This window comes from Podarcis gaigeae (genome assembly GCF_964106915.1).
Source record: "Podarcis gaigeae genome assembly, chromosome: 10".
Lineage (NCBI taxonomy): Eukaryota > Metazoa > Chordata > Lepidosauria > Squamata > Lacertidae > Podarcis > Podarcis gaigeae.
In genome coordinates, this window is record NC_139686.1 from 54,276,508 (window position 1) to 54,301,217 (window position 24,710).

Sequence of the window (24,710 nt, forward strand, 5' to 3'; positions counted from 1 at the left end):
GACATATTATACCCCAACTGAGGGGGCTTTTTCTGTAGGCAGACCACTTTTTGAAGGATCAAAGGCAAAATATCAATGAACGCAATTTCCCCATCAGCTGCCAGCACATGCTTTTCATTTAATTTTTGTGCTCAAAGAAATGGCTGATAAGGCTTTCAGTAAAAGCTTGACCATAAATCCGTCCAGAGCTCCCGTTAAGAGATGCATTTTTAGAAGGCAAGACCCATTTTTCCCATTTGAAATAACACTATTATTTATTAAATTTATAGGCTGCCTTTCATCTAAAGACCACAGGAAGGTTTACAACATAAAAATACAATTATGTAACTTAAAATGCTTGCAGCATGTGCTTCCACAGAAGTATGAAAGCGAAATCGTTTTTGGAGCATGGCTTTATTGTAATAAAATCATGGAAACTAGAGAGCTTTTTAAAAAATCTCCAAACATCTCTACTTCTAACAGAAAATCTCATAATAATATTACAACTGAGGATTATAGGCAGGAATAAGTCTTTAATTGAGTACATTTTTCTCTCGCAGCTTGTGCACCCCAATACTTAAAAGATTACAAGGAATTCTGTGTCTGGAGAAACACATAATTGCCACGTTACTTACTTGCAATGTCCCTGAGCAACTGCTGAACACAAGGGTGTAAAGCCATTTTTATCAACAGGATCAACTTGAGCTTCTGAAGTCAGCAGCAATCTTACACAATCTAGGAGTTGGAAAACACAAAGGCATATTGATATATAAGAGGGAAGTGGTGGGGAGAGATAAGGGTTTGAAAACCAGAGAGCATTCCTCAGAAACCACACATCTACAGTATGTAACCATAAAAGTTCCTGTGGATATCTGGTTGTCCAACTATTGAAACAGAGTTCTGGACTAGATGGGTCTCCGTATGTTCTTATCTACCAAAGGCAATATTCTGTATTGTGATGCCAGGTTACTAGGACACCTGGGCAAGGCAAACTTATCTCTCATATAGAGAGAGAGCAAATTAACAAAGTCTTACCATTCACCAAGTTCTTTTTTATTTTTATTTTATTTATTAGATTTATATAACACCCTTCTTCATAAGATCTCAGGGCGGTTCACAGAATAAAATACAGGATAAAAGCAAGTAAAAAATTAAAACAAAACAGCAAAACAATAACCCCCTCTTCCCACAGACACATTTAAAAGGCCCCAGAATATTATTCAGCCCAAGGCCTGGTTGAAAAGAAACGTTTTCACCTAAAAATATATAATGAAGGCACCAGGTGAACTTCCCTGGGGAGAACACTCCACAAACAGGGAGCCAATACGCAAAGAAAAACCTTTCTGAGCCTTGTAATGCTTTAGAATACACTGGAAATTTCCCAACTTTGGATTTTGCTGTCACAAGATTTGGTGATGGCCGCTAGCTTAAGATGACTTAGTACGTGGGTAAGAAAAATCCACAGAGGAGATGTCTATTGCTACAAGTCATGATGGCTACATTCACGCTCCCCATTCGGAGGCAGAATGTCATTTGCCAAGAAGAATCGATGGGAGAGGTCTACTACCTTCATGTCTAGCTTTTGGGAGACTTGTGACTGGCCACACTGGGAAACTGGCAACTGAAATGTTGGTCTAATCCAAAAGGATTCTTCTTATGTACCTCCAAGTTTCCCTTGCAACCACTGCCTTCCTTACTGTACCTACACCCCAGCCGCTTTCTCTGCTACCTCTTGCTCAAATCTGATGAAGTGCTTATAGGATTCTGAGGCTGTAAGTGTCCCATCCTGACCCAAGTGTAGACACATCTATGTCTACAGGGGAAGGAGGCGAGTGTAGAAGGGCTGAAACCAGACCCCAGAATTTGGAGTTTGGATTTGGATTTGATATCCCGCTTTATCACTACCCAAAGGAGTCTCAAAGCGGCTAACATTCTCCTTTCCCTTCCTCCCCCACAACAAACACTCTGTGAGGTGAGTGGGGCTAAGAGTCTTCAAAGAAGCGTGACTGGCCCAAGGTCACCCAGCAGCTGCATGTGGAGGAGCGGGGAAGTGAACCCAGTTCCCCAGATTGCGAGTCTATCGCTCTTAACCACTACACCACACTGGAGCTTATGTGAGGGGTGTATTGCTCCCCTGTGACTATACAGAAATATTAATGTCTCACACCAGGAACTAATCTTAGGGCTGCAAGATCAAGTTGTTCAGGATCTGCACTGGTTCGTGGTTTGATCCTGCCATTTCTCTCTGGAATACAGAGCAACAGTTCAGCTTTCCAACAACTTTGCTAAGCAGAGGGACAACAGCTGGCCAAAGGTCACTCAGTGAACTTTAACGGCCAATCACAGAGCAGAACCTGGATTTCTATGCAACCACTCCTCTTTGATGTCATAAATAAAATATCGAACTTGGTACTGATGCATTTCCTCATTCTGAAAACAAATCCGAATTGTTATGACAGCCTACTGAAAACTCCCAGCTTTTCTACCTCATTGTGTGTTTCCCCTGTGATCGATTTCATTATTTGTTTAGGCAGAAGAAACACAGCCATCAAGTTTCCGTCCAAATTGTACCAGTTTCTCAGTGGACTGTTTTGCCTTCCTTCCAAAATATACAAGTCTTGAATATTCACCAGGAGTGATAAAAAATATTTGACCATAAAAGCTTTCCATTTGCTTAAACTGTGTTGAAATGTCTCAGCAATACTTTGATGTTAATACTGTTTTCTCCATATAATTTCAGAATGAAAGATCAAGGGCATGCCGCCAATAACAGTGGAATCCCAAATTCTCCAAGTGCCCCTATTTTCCAGGGACAGTCCTGGATCTACAGAAGCTGTCCTGGTTTCTGATTTGATCACGGAATGTCACGGTTTTCCTTACGACGGCCCTATTTTCAGTGGAGAAATGTTGAAGGGTATGGCAGGATACCCCGATTTTCATCAGAGAAATGTTGGAGGGTGTGGAGTTATGTGACCTCCCAAGCCAAGGAGATACGTATCTATACAACCTTCAAAAGACATCTAAAGGCAGCCCTGTATAGGGATTTTTTAAAAAAAACGTTTTATGTTTTATTATGTTTATATATGTTAGAAGCTGCCCAGAGCTGCCGGGGTAACCTAGTCAGATGGGTAGGGTATAAATAATAAAATTATTATTTATTGTTATGGAAAAGGATGTCCCTATTTTCATCAGAGAAATGTTGGAGGGTATGGAATCCTATAAAAAGGTAAAGGGACCCCTGACCATTAGGTCCAGCCATTTCCCCCCAAGCAAATCCACCTGCTCCACACCTGACATTATATGTGTGTGATACTGCTTTGAAATCCTGACAATCATCACCTGATGTCACGGTGGCACCAGGCGATTAACCGCCCACCTGCCCAAAATTTGGCCAAGAGGTAGGCCCACTGACCTGACCAGTTTCCTCACCCCTGGTGTCTAGTGCTGCAACCTTAGGCAATCCTGCCCTCGTGGGAATAAACCCCACTGAAATCAAGGGGACTTGCTTCTCCATAGCCATGTTTAGGATGTCACTGTTAAGTATGCACGGTGGGATTCAATTAATGAGTCCTATCAGTGGAAGTCCTGTATGAGGACTTCTGGTTGTGCAACAAGGACTTCCTCCTATCTTCCCACACTCCCAAAAATGGGCTCAGGGGGTTGTTAGAAGCCTAGAGAAAGGAGGGGACGCGGGTGGTGCTGTGGGTTAAACCACTGAGCCTAGGGCTTGCCGATCAGAAGGTTGGTGGTTCGAATCCCCATGCTCGGTCCCTGCTCCTGCCAACCTAGCAGTTCAAAAGCACGTCAAAGTGCAAGTAGATAAATAGGTACCACTCTGGTGGGAAAGTAAACGGCGTTTCCGTGTGTTGCTCTGGTTTCACCAGAAGCGGCTTAGTCATGCTGGCCACGTGACCCGGAAGCTGTACGCTGGCTCCCTCGGCCAACAAAGCGAGATTAGTGCCGCAACCCCAGAGTCGGTCACGACTGGACCTAATGGTCAGGGGTCCCTTTACCTTTACCTAGAGAAAGGAGAGAGAAGATTGTTCTCTCTGGGAAGCCAAAATGCTTGCCCTGGTGGAACAATCACCTTAGGGCACTGTGGAATTCCTCCCCTGAACTAGAAAAGCACATATAAACACAGCGGATAGTAAAGTCAGGGCACGGACAAAATCCATACCTGTATGTCCATTCATAGCAGCAGAATACAAGGCAGAATAGCCATCTTCACAGGAGTCATTAATGTCCAGACCTTCTTCATTAAGCAGCATTGACAATAAAGTTACATTTCCCTGGGCAGCAGCTTGGTGAAGAAGGGTGGGCCTGCCACCCAGGGGGACAGGACCACCACTCATTAATAAAGGGGTTAGGGAGGGAGACCAGCCTGCGAGTTAAAAGCAACATCAATTAGAGAGAACACACATGAAGAAGTTAAAGCTGCACACTTTGAAAGCTATTTCAAAAGTTCTACAAATGAAAACAGATACTGCTGTTTCAGCACATATAAAAAAAATTAGCAAAACTTTTTAAAAAATAAATAAATCCTGGATCCAAAGATAGCTTCAAATCACACACATGCTAACTGAAACAATTTATTATTTAGGTAAGCTCAAGGAAACACTCCATCCACTTTTGGTACAGTGCCATTGCCTAGATTTTGGGTTTTGGTTTTAAAAAAAGATTATGTTTTAGTTGAAAAGCTAGCTCAAGTTATTTTGGTTTAAATTTAGCAAAAAAAAAAAAATTAAAAAAATAAAAAGAGGATTGAGATAAAATTTGCATAGGTTTAAAGTTACATATGATTTTAAAGAGTCCTCTTTATCAGTATTCTCTTAAGAAAATCTGCTTAAATCTATGCAAAATATGACAGGCATTTTAGTTGAAAGTACATTTAAATCTCACACCTACTGTCTAAGCCTGCTTGTTACTCAGCTGGCCTAAACACTGCAAAGAGTCATCTAAAATGTGGCAGCAGCACCGCAACTTTTTTTTACAGTAAGGACTAAAGAGCAGCAATTAATTAATTACATCAAAATGACTGGGAAAAGGTTCCACATTGTCCAGTAAGAAACGCAAGCGACAGAAGAGAATTTTAGAAAATTATAGGAGTTATCTTGGATAGACATTCCAGGTATCAGACGTTAGCAGCTTTAGAGGAGAGTTTATTAAGGGCATGAAGTCTGCTGTATAGGGTACGGAAGACTTTGTGAACTCTTCCTTGATCAAAAGGCTGAAAAAGGAAATAGAAAAGGGGATTGAAAATAGATATCGCTTCTTGCAACTGTGGATTGCCGATCGACAAAGGAGAAATTCCAAAGGGATTTCCAGCCTTTATTGAGGTTCGGGTTATAATCAGGTTATAACAACTGCCCACACTATAAGCCAGTCATGAGGAATTTGGGGCTCTCCAAATGCTGTTGAATTACATCTCTGACCATTGGCCATGCTGGCCAGGACTAATGGGAATTGGAATCCAATGATATCTGGAAGGTCTCAGATTCCCCATGCTTGCTATAAATTGGAAGGATCGTGAATTTAAAACACCAAGCTTGGTAATATTTGTATTGTAAAATATAATTTCTATGGCCTCCTTGATGTAGAAAGTACCGTATTTTTTGCTCTATGACTCACTTTTTCCTTCCTAAAAAGTAAGGGGAAATGTGTGTGCGTCTTATGGAGTGAATGCAGGCTGCTATCCCAGAAGCCAGAACAGCAAGAGGGATTGCTGATTTCACTGCGTAGCGATCCCTCTTGCTGTTCTGGCTTCTGAGATTCAGAATATTTTTTTTCTTGTTTTCCTCCTCCAAAAACTAGGTGCGTCTTGTGGTCTGGTGTGTCTTATAGAGCGAAAAATACGGTATTCTACTCTTGTTTTTCTCAACTTAACAGCCATTCATTAAGTTATCTATTTCCAACTATTGTAGGGTTTGGTTATCTCCAAAGTTTTAAAAAGCTGCCATGTCTTTAATGAAGTATGAGCAGACCGACTCATAAACATTACACGTCTCAATAAAGATGGTGTTTAAAAGAGGAGAGCTTTTTCTTGTAACAGAAAACAATCATTTATGCCATGGAAAATAATCATAAATGTATTAACTGAATTTAAAAGAAAAATACAGAAAATGGGCCATAGTAGAACTGCAATGGGTCTCATTGGTCTTGGACACTATATTAAGGGGGCAGCTACTGGGCAGGAACCAATGAGAAGGTTAATGGAAGGCACTAACAGACTGAGGGACAAAGCTAACTAATGGCAGAAGATAATGGACCAAAGGAAGGGAGTCAGAGGATTGGATGGGCACAAAGTTTAAGTGCAGGCAATAGGCAATAGAATAACAGCTCTGCTTATCTCCCTGGAGGTACTTACCTTGGGGTTATTCTGTTGCCACTGATGTCAACATCAATTTCCCCCCTCCTTGACCAATACCACTTTGCCACTAAACAGTTCAGGGGTGGACAGCACAGAAGGGGTGGACAGGATGGAACTAGGGAGAAAACTCTCTCTAGGAAACTTCAATAGAGTTTCAAGGTCAGCCTCTCTTATTAGAGATGTCCCCACTATCACCCCTAGCCCAGCAGGCAAAAGGTGCCAAACTTAGAATTCTTGGTAGCCCAAGGAAGTTGCTTAGTTGCTTGCAACACCAATGATCAACTACAATGGATCCTTAACAGAAAGGTTGGCTTTGATTAAACATAAATACATGGTGTTGCTATATATTGTTGTTGTTTAGTCGTTTAGTGTGTCCGACTCTTCGTGACCCCATGGACCAGAGCATGCCAGGCACTCCTGTCTTCCACTGCCTCCCGCAGTTTGGTCAATCTCATGTTGGTAGCTTCAAGGACACTGTCCAACCATCTCGTCCTCTGCTGTCCCCTTCTCCTTGTGCCCTCCATCTTTCCCAACATCAGGGTCTTTCCCAGGGAGTCTTCTCTTCTCATGAGGTGGCCAAAGTACCGGAGCCTCAGCTTCACGATCTGTCCTTCCAGTGAGCACTCGGGGCTGATTTCCTTAAGAAAGGGTAGGTTTAATCTTCTTGCAGTCCATGGGACTCTCAAGAGTGTGTGTGTGTGTGTGTGTGTGTATGATGAAGAATCCATGCATGGCAGGCTATTATAGGAAGTTGTGAATGTTCAATAAAGGAAAGGAAGAAATAGAAAAAAGAAAAGACTGAGAGAAAAGAAAAGAGTTTTTTATATAGTTTTAATGATTTCCTTTCTATTTAAAGAACTACAAATCATCACAAAAAGTTGGGAATATAATCTAAACTTTGCCAAAGAAAGAAAGAAAGAAAGAAAGAAAGAAAGACCTAACAGAAAAAAACAAATAAAATCTAGATGAAAGAAACCTTTATATTTTAACTAGATTGCTTCCACATTAGAGTCCTTTAGCATTGCTGTGGCTTTGCTTTTCCCCAATTAGCTGGAAGAATAAAAATGGGCATTCCAGACAAGCAAAAACAGCATAGGTTTCCAGCAATTTTAATTAAGTTTCTTCACTGGAGGCCAACCCATTTTATTCTTCCTTGATGTGCATGGGTGCAGGAATGGTGGTGAACAGCCTCTTAATTGCCCCTTGAATTTCTCACAGCACAATCCTATGCATGCCTACTCAGAAGTAAAATCCACTGAGTTCAAGGGGACTTATTCTCAGCTAAACATGTATAGAACTGCAGCCTTAATGCCTTTTTTGGGTTAATTACTGCTTTTCTCTCAAACTAGAATATAGTGTGTTCTTGCTATATAAAATATGAAAAGAAAAATAATTAGCATAAACCAGTAATTCTTTTTCTGGCCCATTTGCAAGACTAGAAGGGATACTGGGACAATTAAAGAGAGGCTATTCATGGTGACTTTAAGAGGTTATTCATCACTAACTACCAGGGCCATTAAAAGCCTCAATGGTGCTTTGCTTATTCACACTGTACAGGTTGGTTTTGCAGTTGCATTTGTTTACACCCCCCCCTGCAAATCAGCACAAAACCCATTGGGGGAGGGAACATTAAAACTGCTGGAATACAATGGGCTGACTATGACATTACTGGATGTCTCTTTAGAAGTGAACAATGAATGGGGAATTCCTGCTAGTATGGAAGCAAATCTCATATGTTTATAATGTTTAGCTAACCAGGTCTTGAGAGCTCTTGAGAGTCCCATGGACTGCAAGAAGATCAAACCTACCCTTTCTTAAGGAAATCAGCCCCGAGTGCTCACTGGAAGGACAGATCGTGAAGCTGAGACTCCAATACTTTGGCCACCTCATGAGAAGAGAAGACTCCTTGGAAAAGACCCTGATGTTGGGAAAGATGGAGGGCACAAGGAGAAGGGGACAACAGAGGACGAGATGGTTGGATAGTGTTCTCGAAGCTACCAGCATGAGTTTGACGAAACTGCGGGAGGCAGTGGAAGACAGGAGTGCCTGGCGTGCTCTGGTCCATGGGGTCACGAAGAGTCGGACATGACTAAACAACTGAACAACAACAACAACCAGGTCCAGCAGCACTGGCAGGAAGATGCACCCTGTCGCAGGCCTAATTCAAGGAGCCCTTTTACTGAACCTGTTAGACAATTGCGGCTATCTGGTTTATTTTCCTTTGGGTGTTGGGCTGGTAGAGAGAGAGTGGAGGAACAAAATGGAGCTTCCAGCAATAAGTACTTGATTTAGCACTTATTTAGGAATGGTAGCAATCAAATGTTGGGATGCCATTTGTAACTGTTCAAATGTGGGTAGAGAGGGAAGGTTAAAGAGATTTTTGGCCATGGCTACAAACACAGACGAAAGCCATTTTCAGAAAAAGCTTTTGAATTCCATCTTAGATTTTTAAACGAGTGCAATATCTTTTCAGTCATATAGATATTAGATAAAGTAGGTTTACTGTGCACTATAGCAGATCCGGATTTTATTAATATTGCATTCACCTTTCCGGCAGAGCTTAAATTTTATCTTCTTGGTGAACTGCTTTACAAATTAACAGGGTCCCAGCATGGAAAGCAATTCCAGGCAAGAGCCTGAAACACACATGAAGATTACTGCATGCAGCAATCACACACACACACACACACACACACACCACTGCATGTATGAGTATTGGAAAAGGAGGTCCATGTAGGATTAACATATGAAGCAAGAGCATGAGAAAGCCTTCCAAAACATAGCATATACAAACGAAGCAATAATAACTGCATTGCATATTTCGTATGCAAATCCCACTGTTAACGTAACATTGATTCGGCACCGATTTTTAAGAGTTGGCAAGGAAGAAGAACCACAGGTTTGTATTCATTCAGGAAAATGCATAACAAAATTCGGAGACATGAGTAAGCTTTGTGGTTTCATATGCAAGAAGTTAGCAAATACAAAGCATCTGGGAAAGCGTGCTGGACATGCAGTGATGGGCGAATGAAAGGAACAGGGGGGGAAAAACAGCTTCTGGCATCAGCTTCAGATTGTGGAGATGATTAATTTCAGAGTCTATTACCAACCTCTCCTGCACCCCATTCACTTTATGAGCAAACCACATCACAAAAAGATGAATCAGATCTGAATGAACCAAATAAAAACAACGTTGATTGAAAAGTGATTTTAAAAAATAAATAAATAAGAGCAAATCTAAAAAGAATGGATAATCCCAAGGGCATGGGAAATTCAATTGCTTAGAGCCATTTTAATATTTATGCTTCCCCGCGCAAGTCTGAATTGTAAACTCAATTGATATTCATTGGCAAAATAATGAAGGCTATTCATTGGCATTAAGAGAGCTGAATCATGAATACTTACAGAGATCTTTCAAGTAAGAAAGTGACCCACAGCTAATAGGGACTCAGTTGACATTTCATACTTGACAAGAGTATGAAGACGCACAAGAGACTTGCACTGACATATAGAATGAATTTGGTAATGATAAGGTGGCCAGGCAGCAGATATAACCAGTCTTGCCTAATTCCATGTATACTTTTAAAGATATCTCTATGATGGGAATCACGCTAAATGTAGCTGGTCACGTTCATCAGGCACAAAGAGCAAAGGCAGCAACACCCAACTTGGTAGTGACCCTCAGTTCTGGTAGGCTACGTCTGCTGCCATCTTAAATAGGATTGCACAGCCTCACTTAAAACACCTATGGAACAAGCTCAGTTGTACTCAAGTGACAACTGGCAGGCTCCCTGAATGATCACAACTTGGATAAGCTCATGGCGAGATACTTGGATTGGATCTAGGAATCTTCAACATGGGACTCTAGATATTTAGAAAAATCTTTGGATTGATTGCACAGCACTTTTCATGATAAATACACCTAAACTCAGACCTGGCTGTACTGCACAAACCTGCTGTGTGACAGCGGCATGTTAAAACTTCCCTTTGAATTGCATGGTAAAAACACTCAGGCCTGTTTACAGACGTGCAGTGGCGTTGCGTGGGGACAGGGCGCAAAATTGTTAGCAGGACAAAAATTCAACACCCAGCGCTACCTCAATATAGCTGGGTGCTTCCGTCGCTGGGGTCCATTGAAAACATCTTATCCACGTGAAACCAGGAAGTGAAATTTCTAGACAATGGAACAACTATTCTTTTCTTATCTCTGCAGCTATGATCTCCCGGGTGACGCAGGTGCCATTAGGCAGCTAAATGCATATGTGTTCTCTGTCCATTTTCCTCCCACCCACCCCACCCGGGCACTAGCAACCCAAGCTATGCCACTGCACATGTGGCAATGTTTTTGCATTCTTTCCTGATGACTGTCCTTGAGCTTGGTCCTGTCTATCTGTGACCATGCATAATTCTGACGTTAACCAGAATTACATGAATACAGAGCAATTGTGCTGATGTTGGCACACTTGTACCTTTTGGGAAGTCACAGGCTGCAACCCTCACTGTAATCCTTATTCACTGTAGCTCTATCTTATCCCATAGCCATATATACTTGTGCTTCTATTTCACACAACAGTATGGGAGGGGCCATAGCTCAATGATAGAGCACATTCTTTGCATGTGGATGGTCTCCTGTTCAAACTCTGGCATATCCTGCTAAAATTATCTGGAAGCAGGTAACTTGGCAGACAGCTTCCAGAGTCCCAGCCAGGTGATCAGAGCAGATGATATTTGGCTAGGTGGACAAAAGGGATGACATGTTTTAAGGTAGCTTCCCATGGTCTTTGCTCATACCACAAGCACATGGAGAAAGGGATCATATGAAGGGGATTCTATGTTGATGCTACTGCAAGGATGACATGCTTATTAGAGGCAGCCAAGATACAAGCTATGTTACTTTAATGTAGGTTGCCTACAGAAAAGTATCCTAGAGATTTATTGCCAATTGAATTACAGAAGCAACAGTAACATGTCTCTTAGAATGAAGAGAAAAAAGGGTAATTTAAAAGCAAATGTGTTGCCAAGTTGGTCCAATAGGATGTATGATAGGTGCTCCTTAAGCATTTTAATCTCTTTTTATTGCCATTATAATAATTAGTCTTTTGTGGAATGAGAATACATCATTACAGGAAAGGGTGATATGTTACTAGGACAATACAACATTGCTACCCCATAATACCAGATCCCTAGTTAATGGGTGAACCATTTTATTATTGATTGAAAAAGAGGAACTGTTAGGTTACTGTCTCCAAGTTATATCGAACCAAAGCAAACTTAAAGCTGCCTTGAGTTTGATTTTGTCATCAAAAAGTGGGAGGTGAATTCCCAGATAAATACCTTTTGCATTCACTGTCTGTTATGAAATGTGAAAAGCCTACTGCAACCAGAATCCAAATCAATTTTTGAACAGCTTTCTAATACACCCGGTGGTTCTTTTCAACATGATTAACAAATGTATATTCAATCGACCAGCACTTGGCATTTAATTAAACATTAAGAACTGCATGCTGAATTTCAATGAACAATTTGGAATTGAATTATCAAGTCTTGCCATTTGAGACTGAAATACAGTACTAATTGCACTTTGCCAAAGGTAAGCCTGCTATTATTTCTAATAACTGGCCCACTAGCCAGAATTTTTCAGATACCTGAATACTGTGGTGAGCAGTGTTTCCCCAGAATATAGTACACTTAACAAAAAAAGGAAAAAAGGAAGGAACAGGAATACAATGAGCAAGGTGATTAACTACATCCATTAGAACACTTCCCTGTGTACCCTATGTACCTCACTTCCGTTATAATAGCTTGTAATCCATAAATATCATTTTGATTTGGATTTTTTTGCTGAATATTGTCACTCAGGGACTCTTCATGCCACCTATCTCAATCTCCAAAGGGCCAGGCAGTTCTAATAAAGCATGACGTTATTTATTTGAATGTATAGCATGTTTCCTCCTTAAAGGAAACATATAAACAATACATAGGAAGTTGTCTTGTGCCCAGTCAAGACCATTGGTTCATCTAGGTCAGCACTGTTTAACCAGTCTGGCAATAGTTCCCCAGGGTTTCAGACAGGAGTCTCCCCCAGTCTTACTTAGAGAAATTCAGGGATTGAATCTGGGATCTTCTACATGCAAGGCATGTGTTTGACTATTAGTCCTACAAAAATATAAAAATATAAAAATAAACATATAAAATATTTTTTAAATCCCACAAACTTTGTTTTAAAAAAACAACAAGCAAAACTGCTTACCAAATGCTGAAAAATAAAATCCTTCAACAGCTCAAATCCAATGTCCAAAATCCAGTCCATACAGAAATGTCTTACAATACTTCTAAAATGGTGGCAAGGTTTAATTACACGTGGTCCTGAGTGATTTTAGAGATTGCAAGGCACTCTGGGTAGCTCAGTCGGTAGAGTACGAGACTCTTAATCTCAGGGTTGTGAGTTTGAGCCCCGTGTTGGGTGAAAGATCCCTGCATTGCGTGGGGTTGGACTAGATGACCCTCGTTTTCCCTTCTAACTCTATGTTTCTATGGACAAAGGCTTATCTTCTAAGCAGAGGTGGTACATGTGGCGTTATGGAGCTTCGGAGTCAAGCTGGAAAGCAAGTTGTTCCTGGAAGGGGCTGGTGAGGTTGAAGTCACATGAGTACAGTGTCTGGACCACTGGATCAGCTGGTGGTAGCCCTGCTGGCGCACATGTTGCCCTGTTGTCACCCTACCCAAGGGTGAAACAGCAATACCAGTGCTGGGAGGGCAACTCCACAACACCCACCTCTACTGCCTTTAAGCATGTCTGAGACTCCAGGCACTCTTCCCCATATCCTTCATGGACCACTGTTCTCCCCAAGCCCTAGATTCTTATCCTCAGAACTCAAAATCTCCTTGCTATTCTTAAGCAGAGAAGGTACATTTTGGATCCCAGAATGCCTATCGCTTTGGCACCCCAAATATCAGAAGATGCATGTGAAGTGAGGATAAACCTTGGAAGCTTTATGTATATGATGTATATGAACTTTGACAATTTTTTTCCTAATGCATCACCACGCTATTAACATATATAAGAAAGGCCTACTTCCTCGATGTCTTAGCATAAGTTGTTTTTTTCTGGGAACGTGCTGTCCTTTTCAGGTTGAGAACCTACATTCATAGCTAAGATGGGCACAGTCCATTAAGGGAGACCCAAACCCAACTCTCTGTTCAAAGAGAAGGCAGGCTTTCTGGCATGGCCACTATCATTAAATATGGAGGCACAGAATTCTACTAAGGCCTTGCCCAAAGTGTGAAGCAGAATTCAATGTAAAGCCCATGTCCTCAGTGTCTTTCAGGAATGCTTCAGGGCAGTAAGGACACCTGGGCTGAACATGAACTAAGCCTTGGCGCTTCTAGCGCAAAACCTTGTTGTTGACCTATACCCAACTGGGCTGTGGAACACAAAAACCCAAATCCAGTGGCGCTAGAGGGGCGGGGAGAAAACCCTCCACAAATAAAGCCAATAAAATATATCCAGTCATATAAAAAAGCTAAAACTGGGCCAATCGTTGTTGTTTTTTTAAAAAATCAGCTCCAGTCCTTTGGTTTCACAAGAGAGGCATTGGGAAGTCACTCCTGGAGTGCTCTCAAAAGCTGAGTGGCCAAAACCCCTAAAGGAAAGTAACACAGAAGCAGTTCTTAAATAGTTCACTGAGATTTTCAAGGTAATTGAATATCCTCGTTCCTAGATCAGCTCGAGGCTGCAGCCTCTCACCCGTGGCTGTGCGTGCAAAACTACACTTCATGTCTAGTTCCTGAAGTCTTTTCTCTGAAGGCTCTTTTATTATCAGGTAAAACCTCTGATAAAAGATGGAACATGGGACTGGTGAGGGGAAGGGGTTGGGGGGAAGGGGCTGTTTAACTCTTTCTTTCCCAGACATGGATTTAAAAAGTACAGAGTCCTGTGCCTTTTATATCTTTGGGGATAAAAGTAGTTTGGGGGAGAGCAACTTTGAGTAAACAAGCAGCCGGGAAGTAAATGGTTAAACAAACATGAACACCCATCTTGTGCTTTACCTGATTAAAAAAGAGACAGAAGAGAGGGGAGAGGAGTCATGAAACTACATATAACATAAAGTTTGCCCTTAAAAATTATTCCAGACTTTAGGGTTTCCATCTTGGAAGGAAATACACAAATTTCTTGTGTGGGGAAAACTATGTTATGGCCCCATGAAATGGATTTCCCATACCCCTGAAACTTAAAAGAAACTGCACATGGAAATTTCAACTTTAAGGAAGAAGCAAAAAAAGGGAAAGAACAGGCTTAGGGAAAAGGAAAGCTATGGAAAAAAATATGGCAAAGTAGCAACAAGTTTAGGAGTATATTGACAATCCCTTTACCTGATGCTGTTACCAGTAGGCTGTCTGAATCACATGGTCTACAGGATGAAGCACTAACAGGGTTTATGGAGGAGCTACAGGCAATGGTGGTGGGAATGACAAAGGAACTTTCTGAACATGCAGGTTGGTTCAGTCCAGGGGATTGGGGAGGCCAGGCACCCACCTGAGACGTGGCCATGGCTGGTATGGCACAGCCTGCAGATGCCACAGATATATCTAGTGTTGGTTTTGGTGGCAGCTGAGGTGAGGACTTAGAAATGACCTCCTCATTTATTACCCTGATTCCTTGAGGTGAACTGGAAGGAGGTGAGACTAGGGTTTTGCTGTCAGTTTTGGCACCTATATTAGGGGAGCGACCACTATCCATAAGGACTTTAAGCTGTGGGTGCGGTGGAGATGGAGTCTGTGAAAGGCCTGGCTTTTTGGGAGGAATGGGTGGAGGGTTTCCTCTGTCAATCCTCGACACACTGGGAGTCTTTAAACCCATTCTACCGACTGGGGGAGGATACGTGCCAACGTCTATCGAATGTGACATTCCCGGCCGTCCAGGCGGAGCGCCCTGAGGACTCGTGAATCTTGACAGGACCTGGGTGACGGTATTCCGAGCTAGCTGCTTGGCAACTAGGTTGTCTCGACTCGTGGGCGACACGTCTCTCGACGGAGGGCTTTGGGTAGTGTTTCCGTTTTGGTCTTGGTCGTTAGCATTGGTTTGAAATCTAAACCTAGCTGCCTGGACGCGTGGATTCAGACCTTGATGCCCGGTACTGCCGGCGGATGGAGAATGCAGAGAGTGCATAGACGACGCTTGCAGGTAGCTCTGAGGTGCTATACTGGGTGCTGGAGAGGGTGCAATGTTATTTGGGAAGGGGGAAGGTAGATTGGTTAACTCAGGCGTTGCATTTGGTCCGTTCTCCTCAATTCTGCTTTGGCCTTGAGTCAGAATGGGAGTTGAGGGGGACAGGAGCAGGTCATTACAAGAAGAATGCCTGTCCATGACTGGCTTCACAAAGCCTGCATTGGAGCATACATTCATCTTTGTGTGGCCAGAGAGCAAAGGGTTGACAGCCGAAGGCTTTACCGGAACAGTTAAAGGCAACTTCCTAACACTTTCGGTTCCACCATCTAGCAACGCCGCGTCTGTCTGGCAGGCAAGCGTTCTCAAAGCTGGTCCCTCTGTTCCGACAGATACAGAAGCGGAACCTCTATCTTTGTTCTTACGCGGGAGGGAAAGGTGCAACTTACTGTCGTTCTCCTTTTTCAGCTGCTCAATCATTTTTCTCATCCTCTCCCTCTCTTCTCGGAGGCCATAGGTGTGCGCTTCCTCTCTGCCAAGCCTGGCATGCAGTTGCTCCCTTTCGGTGTCGAAGTCAGAAAGCTGCTTTTCCATTTGGGCTTCCATCTGCGCACTCCGCTGCTTCTCAACAGCAAGGGATTCCTCCAATTCGCCGGCTTTCTTCTTTTCTTCCTCAAATTTTGCCATGACCTCTTCCAACTTCTGGGCCTCTTCGACTATTCGACTGGAGAGCTGTTTACATTCTTTCACTAACATCAATACGACTTGTTTATTCTTGCCACGCTCCTCCTCAAGACGAGCACAGAGTTTCTTATGTTCCATTTCGAGCTCTTGCAACTGCGATTTCTCCATTTCCAGCTACAAAGAAATGCAGAACAATATTCTCATTACCATCAGGGTTGGGCTTTCCTTTTTTTTAGTCTCATGTAACAGAAATCAGTTGTATTTTATGTTATTAAAACAATAAAAAACTATCTTTAATGGGACCTGAATTAGACAATTTCTGGGCTAAGTTATTTGAGCCAAAATGTTGCTATGTGTCTGTTTTCCAGACAGGTTAAATAAAAACTAAACTCATATTTCGTTGTCTTGAAAATGCAAACTGCTCACTTTTTTTGTTTATTGTTAATGGGAACAACTACTTTGTTTCGGCAAATATCAGAACTATGCTTTTTGCAACTGACACAGTGTCAATGGACTCATCTGCAGTACAGTGGTACCTTGGGTTACATACGCTTCAGGTTACAGACTCCGCTAACCCAGAAATAGTGCTTCAGGTTAAGAACTTTGCTTCAGGATGAGAACAGAAATTGTGCTCCAGTGGTGCAGCAGCAGCAGGAGGCCCCATTAGCTAAAGTGGTGCTTCAGGTTAAGAACAGTTTCAGGTTAAGTACGGACCTCTGGAACGAATTAAGTACTTAACCTGAGGTACCACTGTATACACATCCAAAGCAGTATTATGTAACTTCAAACAGTCATGGCTTCCCTCAAAGAATACTGAAAAGTCTAGTTTGTGTAGTAGTAAGGGAGCTGACCTTATTTCCCCTCACAAAGCTACTATTCCCAGAGTTCCCTGGGAAAAGGGATTGACTATTAAACCTATATGTGTAATTAGTGGGTGCCAGTTATCAGGGTGTTGTTCATTTGAGTATTTTATTAAAGGGTACCATAATTTCAACAAAATCGTCTGTATCAGACATCCCACAAAAGAGGCATCAAATTAAAACTATTTTATGGTAATCAAGAATTTTCCCTATTTGCAAGAATCAAAAGCATCAAGCACAGGTGGCTCAATGGATTTGTGCATATGGCTGTTAACCAAAAGGTTGGTGGTTTCCACCTCAGGGACAGGATAACCGCACTGCAGGGGGTTGGACTAGATGATACTTGGGTCCAACTCAACAATTCTATGAGAAGTCATCTGTGAACAAAAAAAAAAAATGAGGGCAAGTGTATGTGTATTGGGAAATGGCCATGCCGAAAGGAATGAGTGGGACTAGAGAATGCTAGCATCTCATCAAGATGGCTATAGGGTGCCAAATAATATCACCAGCATGCTGAACATGGATCAGCAAGTACGGTGTACCAGAAACTCTGATGCTCAATATACCGATCAGCAAGCTTGGAATTCTGAAATAGGTTGGACAGAATGTTCCTTCTGTTTCCATGCTTGTAGTGCCAAGATTTATTCCCTCTTAGAAGGAGAAAAATACCTCTTTCCTGCCGGGTAGCTATTTCAGAACTGGATGTCCGTGAAACTGAAAAGGCTCAAGCTTTTGACTCTTGACTGAGGATCATTATACAGTGGTCCCTCGGGTTAAGCACTTAATTTGTTCTGGAGGTCCGTTCTTAACCTGAAACTGTTCTTAACCTGAAGCACCACTTTAGCTAATAGGGCCTCCCGCTGCTGCCGCGCCACCAGAGCACAATTTCTGTTCTCATCCTGAAGCAAAGTTCTTAACCCGAGGTACTATTTCTGGGTAAGTGGAGTCTGTAACCTGAAGCGTATGTAACCCAAGGTACCACTGTACAATTCAAGAACATGTAAGGGGAAGGGCTTAGTTGCATGTAATAATCAGTGTAATGAAATGTGATCTTCATTCTGACCGCAGGCGTCCCCTCTCCCCCACCCCACCCCACCCCCCCTTATAAAATAATTGCACACAGGGTTAGTCTGTAAGCTGATAAGAGAAAGCAGATAAAATGGTTGCAGTCCAGCATTTGTGATTACTACAGAGGCGGGGAGGGTTTTACATTCCTCTAGATGCTAAAATCATACTAATTTCAGAGTTGTAAGAAGATACTGTATGGTGAGTATATTTCATGTACGCTGTAATCTGGGGAACCAGATGGCCTAGAGGATTGGTAACAGGAGATGGAGCATTTCATCTCTAGGTCAGTGGTTCAATTTTGGCTTTGGTTGCTAGCGAAAGGAAAGTCATTACGAACTGGTGACTTCTGAGTGGCCTGCTGTTCACCAATAGGATTCTGTGTCCTCCCTCCAGCACGGGGAAAACTGATAGTCTGTTGGACAGCTCCTCCAAAGAATGTTGTTGTTATTTGCCTACACTCCCTTTTTCTAATAAGACAGCTTCTGCTTTGTTTCCTCGAAAACTTTATAAACAAGGAATTAACAGCAGCTTAGCTGTCCTCCCCACCCACTCTGAATAATACGTCTTTTATGCTTAGCATAAGTAAAACAGGAATCACTCTGAAAGTGAAGCAACAAGGGAATTATATTGCATATCCAAAAAAAGCAAAAGCTAACTCTACAGACTGCCTGGTGCTTGGATGTGCTTGAAAAACAAGAAAACATTTGCTAAAATTCCAGGGATTTATACTTCAAGTCAATAAAAGTTAGCTATCATAATGGCAGTGTTGGATCTGCAATCTTAAAACTCTTCATTTAATTTCTAAGACCTGGAAGGAGAATGGTATGACAGCATGAATATTGGAAGAGGATATTTCTGCTTTATATCCAGCAACACACATCCCCCAGAGTCACTGAATTACAGCGTTGATCACTAAATTGTCTTGAATTAGCGACTGGAAAGAGCTAAGAGCAAAATACTTTGGATAATGAAGGACAGGCAAGCATGTGAAGCAGCATCATGGCGGTTATCTCAAGCGCACGTTCTTGACTAGGCCTCGAAATATGAGCCAAGTAACTGATTCAGATATGATGCAATATAATGAGAAACGAGATGGGGTTTAGAACCATGTGGATTATCTGTCTTAGCAAACAAGGGGTGCTTTTCAAGGGAAGAACTCTGAATAGCTGGAACTGTTCCACACATCCACAACAGTAGGCAAGTAACAGTTCCAAGTTATGCATTCATTTGTTGTATTTCTGCTCCCACATTCTTCAGGGTGGTTTCCCAAAATGACCAATTCTAATTGCAATCCAAATCACAGCAGCTGCAACAACAACAATAATAAACTCCTCCATGCAAATTGGAATGCATTCGCACTGTCAGGATATTTTCCAGAACCGCAGAAGAACCCAGCCTTCTTTTAAACATTAATTAAGTATAATGCTGGGTGATGGAAAACACATTTGCCCCTTTTCCAAGAGTGGCAAAAAAAAAAAAAAGTTTCTACCTTGGGTATGCTAATCCATATTAAGCATATACAATTTTCACATTATTATTCCTTCCACAGATTGTTAAATTGACAAAGTAGTGACTGGGAGGGAAGAAGGGGTGATAAAAATTGAGCAGGTAGCTTTTTATTTTTAGTGTTATTTTGATTTGTTTACAGAATAAAGTTAAGATAGGTGAAAGGGGCAGGGAGGCCTTTGCAGTGGTGGGCCAGATAGGCAGTATGATTTTATCTTGTCTATACCTTTAACTGACTTTTTCAGCTGCCTTTTTATTGTATCGTTATTTAAGATTTTATTTTATTTTTAAAAATATGGATGAGTGTCATTTTTATACCACTAATGGTATAAATGGTTTTGTCAGCTTCTCTAAGGATAAACTGCTCTTTTTTTAATTGGAGAGGAAAAGTAGACTACATGTTTTGAAAGATAAATAAAACAGATAATGTATGTGGAACTGTTTGGTTTTATGATGCATTTCTTTTGCGTTATTCTCTCGTTTTCTGTGCACTGTTTTCATGTATACCACTCAGAAATGCAAATAATTAAATAAATAAAACTAGCTAAATGGTTCGTTATCTCCCTTTCAACCTCTCCCTACTGTGAATATATTCAAATTCGAAATGATTCCAGATGTGTACATCTCAGATTATGCCATCCGCTCCTTATAGCAGATTCTGCTAAAGGAAGCAGGATGCGTCGTTTCCTTACATTGCATATGTGCTTTATAAGATGTTTGTTTTCTAGATGAGTCAACCTGAGTAAGCTACCTGCCTTTCAACTTCTTTGCCCCAATACTCTTACGGAACCTGCTCCCAATTTGTTCCTTCATGTCCCAAATTTTCATCTAGGCCGCTAGATCCCATCTTGCCTACACATACCTTCTGATTTTCTCGTACTGCCTATCCATGTTTCCTGTCAACACAGAATCCTATCCCAACATCAAACCGTTTGCCAAACCCAGCCTTAGTTCTCTTAAGCTAGCCTCTCATGGTCAACTGAGACTCAGAGGTGCTGCCTTCAGCTCCTGCAAAACTAGACAAAATCTATATGAGTATTCTCTCTCTGATCAGAAGAAACTCATCAGAGCATTGGTACCCAGCATAATATCCTCTGGATGTTGTTGGATTAAAGTAAAGGTAAAGGTACCCCTGCCCATACGGGCCAGTCGTGTCCGACTCTAGGGTTGTGCACCCATCTCACTTAAGAGGCCGGGAGCCAGCGCTGTCCGCAGACACTTCTGGGTCACGTGGCCAGCGTGACAAGCTGCATCTGGCGAGCCAGCACAGCACACGGAACACCGTTTACCTTCCCGCTGGTAAGCGGCCCCTATTTATCTACTTGCACCCAGAGGTGCTTTCGAACTGCTAGGTTGGCAGGTGCTGGGACCGAGCGACGGGAGCGCACCCCACCGCGGGGATTCGAACCGCTGACCATACGATCGGCAAGTCCTAGGCGCTGAGGTTTTACCTACAGCGCCACCCACATCCCATTAACCATGCTTGCTGGGTCTTAATAGGAGTCCAAAAACATCCAAACAGCACCATGTTTGGATACCCCTGTATCATAGGGTTAAAAAAGAAGTCAGCCACTTGACCTCCTAGTAATACTGTAATGCATCTGTCTCCAAGAGTATGAATCACTGTACAAAGCATGTTTATCTTTAATTACTTGGCAAAATGTATGTAAATAAAGTCCAAAGGAGGGTTGGGTTTCAGGTGTCATGCAGTTGATCCAATTACGTCGAGTTGTCAGCCAGCAGCAGCTATATTGGAGATACTGAGCTATTGTTAGTTCTTAGCTTATAGTAAAGGTATACTCTCAGACACGTCTGGGAAACTAGCAACTTTGCCCCACATTCAGATCTTGTTCTGTTGGGTTGCCATTTGATCAATGAAACTGCAATTGAGTTATCTTTTGAGTGTTTAGTCAGTTCATCTATCTGTTGGGCAAAAATATTATTTCTGCAGTAAAAATAAAGGTTTATTTGGTTTAGATTTAGACACCCACACACGTCAAAATCAGACATACTCTTAACACAGTCACTCCCTACTGGGTGCAAGTGAAGGGAGAACTTCTCTTTAAATGATGGCACTTGCCCTTTGATTTAAAGAAACATTTTTTACATCTGCTACCCAATTAACTGGGCGCACCATTTCAGCTGATTAAATATATCTAATTGCCAAGCAGCCTGCAAGCAACTCCCACGGCCGGTTTCCAGGAACGTACAAAGACAAGGAAAAGTTTCTTACCATCCACTTTTCATTCAATATTCACAGAGGCAGGCTTTGGAAGACAGCCTCTTGGATAATGGCGATGTCCTGAGCGAATTTCCACCCCGCCTTTCTCTCCCACTTCCTTATTTGTCTGTACAGGGGATGCTAAGTGCCCTCTGTCTTCAAGCTCTTTGCTCTCCTATTTTTAAGGCTCGCCGGGTTCTGGGAGAAGGTGGGTCTGGAATGCTTTCTAGTGATGTGTCAGCCAGTTGCTGCTCCACTTCTGCCTCTTGCTCTTTTCCCATTATTTCCTAACTTTCCCCCTCATCTGCCTCTGAGCTGTGACCTCCCTCAAACCCCTATTGTAATTCTGAACGCTCTTCCTCTTCTCTCAATGGACCAGGCTGGGGAGGCGGTCTCTACCATTCCTCCTCTGCCCAGTCCCTGACACTAATCAATTGATTTACAACAGGGGTACTCTACATGGTGCCCTCCAAATATTTGTTGGATCACAACTCGCCTTTTTCCTGAGCATTGGCCACGTAGGATGGGGCTGATGTGAGCTGTAGTCCACCCAACATTGGGAAGGCACCACATCTGCTACCCATGATCTAACTAATTAATCAATTAAATGTTGCAGCCCTAGCTGAAGGTTTGCATTTCTTCACAATGGCCATTCTTTAGTCTCAGGACTGTATCCAGTTGTCATGCTGGGCCCCTGGATGATGAGGACCTGGTTCTCCTGATGACCAAAGACACAGGTAAGCTGACAGAGCCCATGACATCCCTGGTGTTCTGGGAAAGACATTCCAAAATTGACAAGGGATGCTCTTATTACAGTGGTACCTCGGGTTACATACGCTTCAGGTTACAGACTCTGCTAACCCAGAAATAGTGCTTCAGGTTAAGAACTTTGCTTCAGGATGAGAACAGAAATTGTGCTCCGGCGGTGCGGCAGCAGCAGGAGGCCCCATTAGCTAAAGTGGTGCTCCAGGATAAGAACAGTTTCAGGTTAAGAACAGACCTCTGGAACGAATTAAGTACTTAACCCGAGGTACCACTGTATTATGTAAAGAGGAATATTCTTTCATTGTAATAATTGAAAACTATCAACCAGAAATGTGTCACTTATGATAAAATACAAATAATACGGCCACTCTAGAATCACACACACAAAATTGATTTCTAATTTTTTTAAGTCATAAAAATGAGAGGGAATGCATTCTTTTGGAGATGTGGTGAGCAATTAAAAAAAGAGGAAAGAGCAAGTCAAAGGGGGCGGGGGAGAGTTGATGTGGTACCTTTTTTTGTCTGTTTTCAGCAGCGACCAACTGAGCTGCCATTCTCTCTTGCATTTTTCTGCAGTGAGCCATAACAGCTTCTAAGATGGAGAGTGGGTTGGTACAAATGGACTTCTTGTCTTTATCACCAGCACCTGACTCATAGTCTCGCTGCAGAGCCAGAAATGGGTCACTAAGATTAAATCTCCCATACCGCTCCTGGATAAACACCTCCTTCCTCCGTGCCTAAACAAAGAGATAAACAAAATGAATCACTAGAGAACAGTTAAATGAAATGTTAACACACACAACAGTGCTATACGTAGAACATCTGGGAAATAAACAGTCACACGTTCAGCAGATTACTTCAGTATTTTTAACAATACATAAGCCAATGCATTTTGAGAATAGCCATGTTTTATGCCAGCGGTCTAAATTAAATCTTATTTCCAAGTAACACCACAAAATAAATAATATATATATGGCCTTTATATATGCCTGAGAGAAATCAATTATTTAACATTTAGGTTTATTAAGTGCAGTTAATAAGATGTGGCCATTTTAGCTTTCTTCCCATCTCCCAGAGTTCTCTCTTTGCTGCTGCTACACACAACTATAAAGGTTATGTAGATGTTTTGTTGCTTGTTACCAAACCTATCATCAGAAACCTGGGGAAAGAACATCATTTGAGAAAGTCAACACAGTTATCATAAGACTGTTATGTTCAATAATAAAGGATGCTGTGTGTTTTGTTTTTTACTCCCCTTCCTTTTGAGTAGTTACAAACCCCGTCAAAGTGCTACAAGTTCCTGAAGGCAATGCTTGCAAAAAGCCTGATTGCTTTGGAGGGAAATGGTCACCTGCCACTATGTACACATCATTTAGGGCTGGCACAAGATATTGCACTGCTGAAACCCCTTTTTTGCATCTCCCTTGTCTCTGCTGTGCCTCTTCTCTTCATTGTGGTGGTGCTTTAGCAACAGCAGCAGTCTCACTCTAGACAAGACCTGGGAAGGGGGAGGCATAGCTGTCAACTTACAGATTTGAAAATAAGGGACCAGCAGGCTTGAAAATAAGGGGTCAGCAGCCAAAATAAGGGATTTTCCAAGCACAGGTATGTTCAACTTCTGAGCCCCTCCAAGCCAAAGGCAGAAAGCAGCAGCCAAACGAAGCTTCAAGCGGTGGTTCCCACAGCGCAGCAACCCGGCAAAGGGGATGCAGCAAGGAAAACCACTGTCACCTCTCCGCTGGGAAGCGCTGAGCAAAGGCGAGTCCCCAGGCAACGTGGCCGATTTGTTCGGCACAAGGCATGCAAGCTCCACCCCCCAGTCGTTCTTAACTCCTTATTGGGTGAGCAACGCAGCCAAGCAACACAGTTGGAGCCTCCCTCCTCCCTGGCTGGCAGGGAGGGAGGGAGAGGAGCTGCTTCCTTTGAAACCCGGGAAATTTAAGGGACATCATCAATAGGGGACAGCAGCGGGACACAGCGCTGCGATAAGGGACTTTCCCACCAAATAAGGGATGGTTGACAGCTATGGGGGAGAGGTCCTTCTTGAGTGAGGCATTCTGGGTTGGAAAGTCATGAAAGCACCAGTAGTTTCCT

General features: G+C 42.4%; 1 protein-coding gene across 2 annotated transcripts in view; it reads right to left on the reverse strand.

Moving 5' to 3' along the window:
- CTTNBP2 (cortactin binding protein 2) overlaps nt 1-24,710 on the reverse strand; it is a 120,116-nt gene that overhangs the window by 53,806 nt on the left and 41,600 nt on the right. For both annotated transcript variants that reach the window (XM_083698909.1, XM_083698910.1), the window contains exons 3-6: nt 23,129-23,353; nt 14,720-16,370; nt 4,157-4,360; nt 615-714 (exon numbers count right to left, since the gene is read on the reverse strand). In XM_083698909.1, the coding sequence (XP_083555035.1) occupies nt 615-714; nt 4,157-4,360; nt 14,720-16,370; nt 23,129-23,353 (2,180 nt within the window). The remainder of the gene's footprint in view (nt 1-614; nt 715-4,156; nt 4,361-14,719; nt 16,371-23,128; nt 23,354-24,710) is intronic.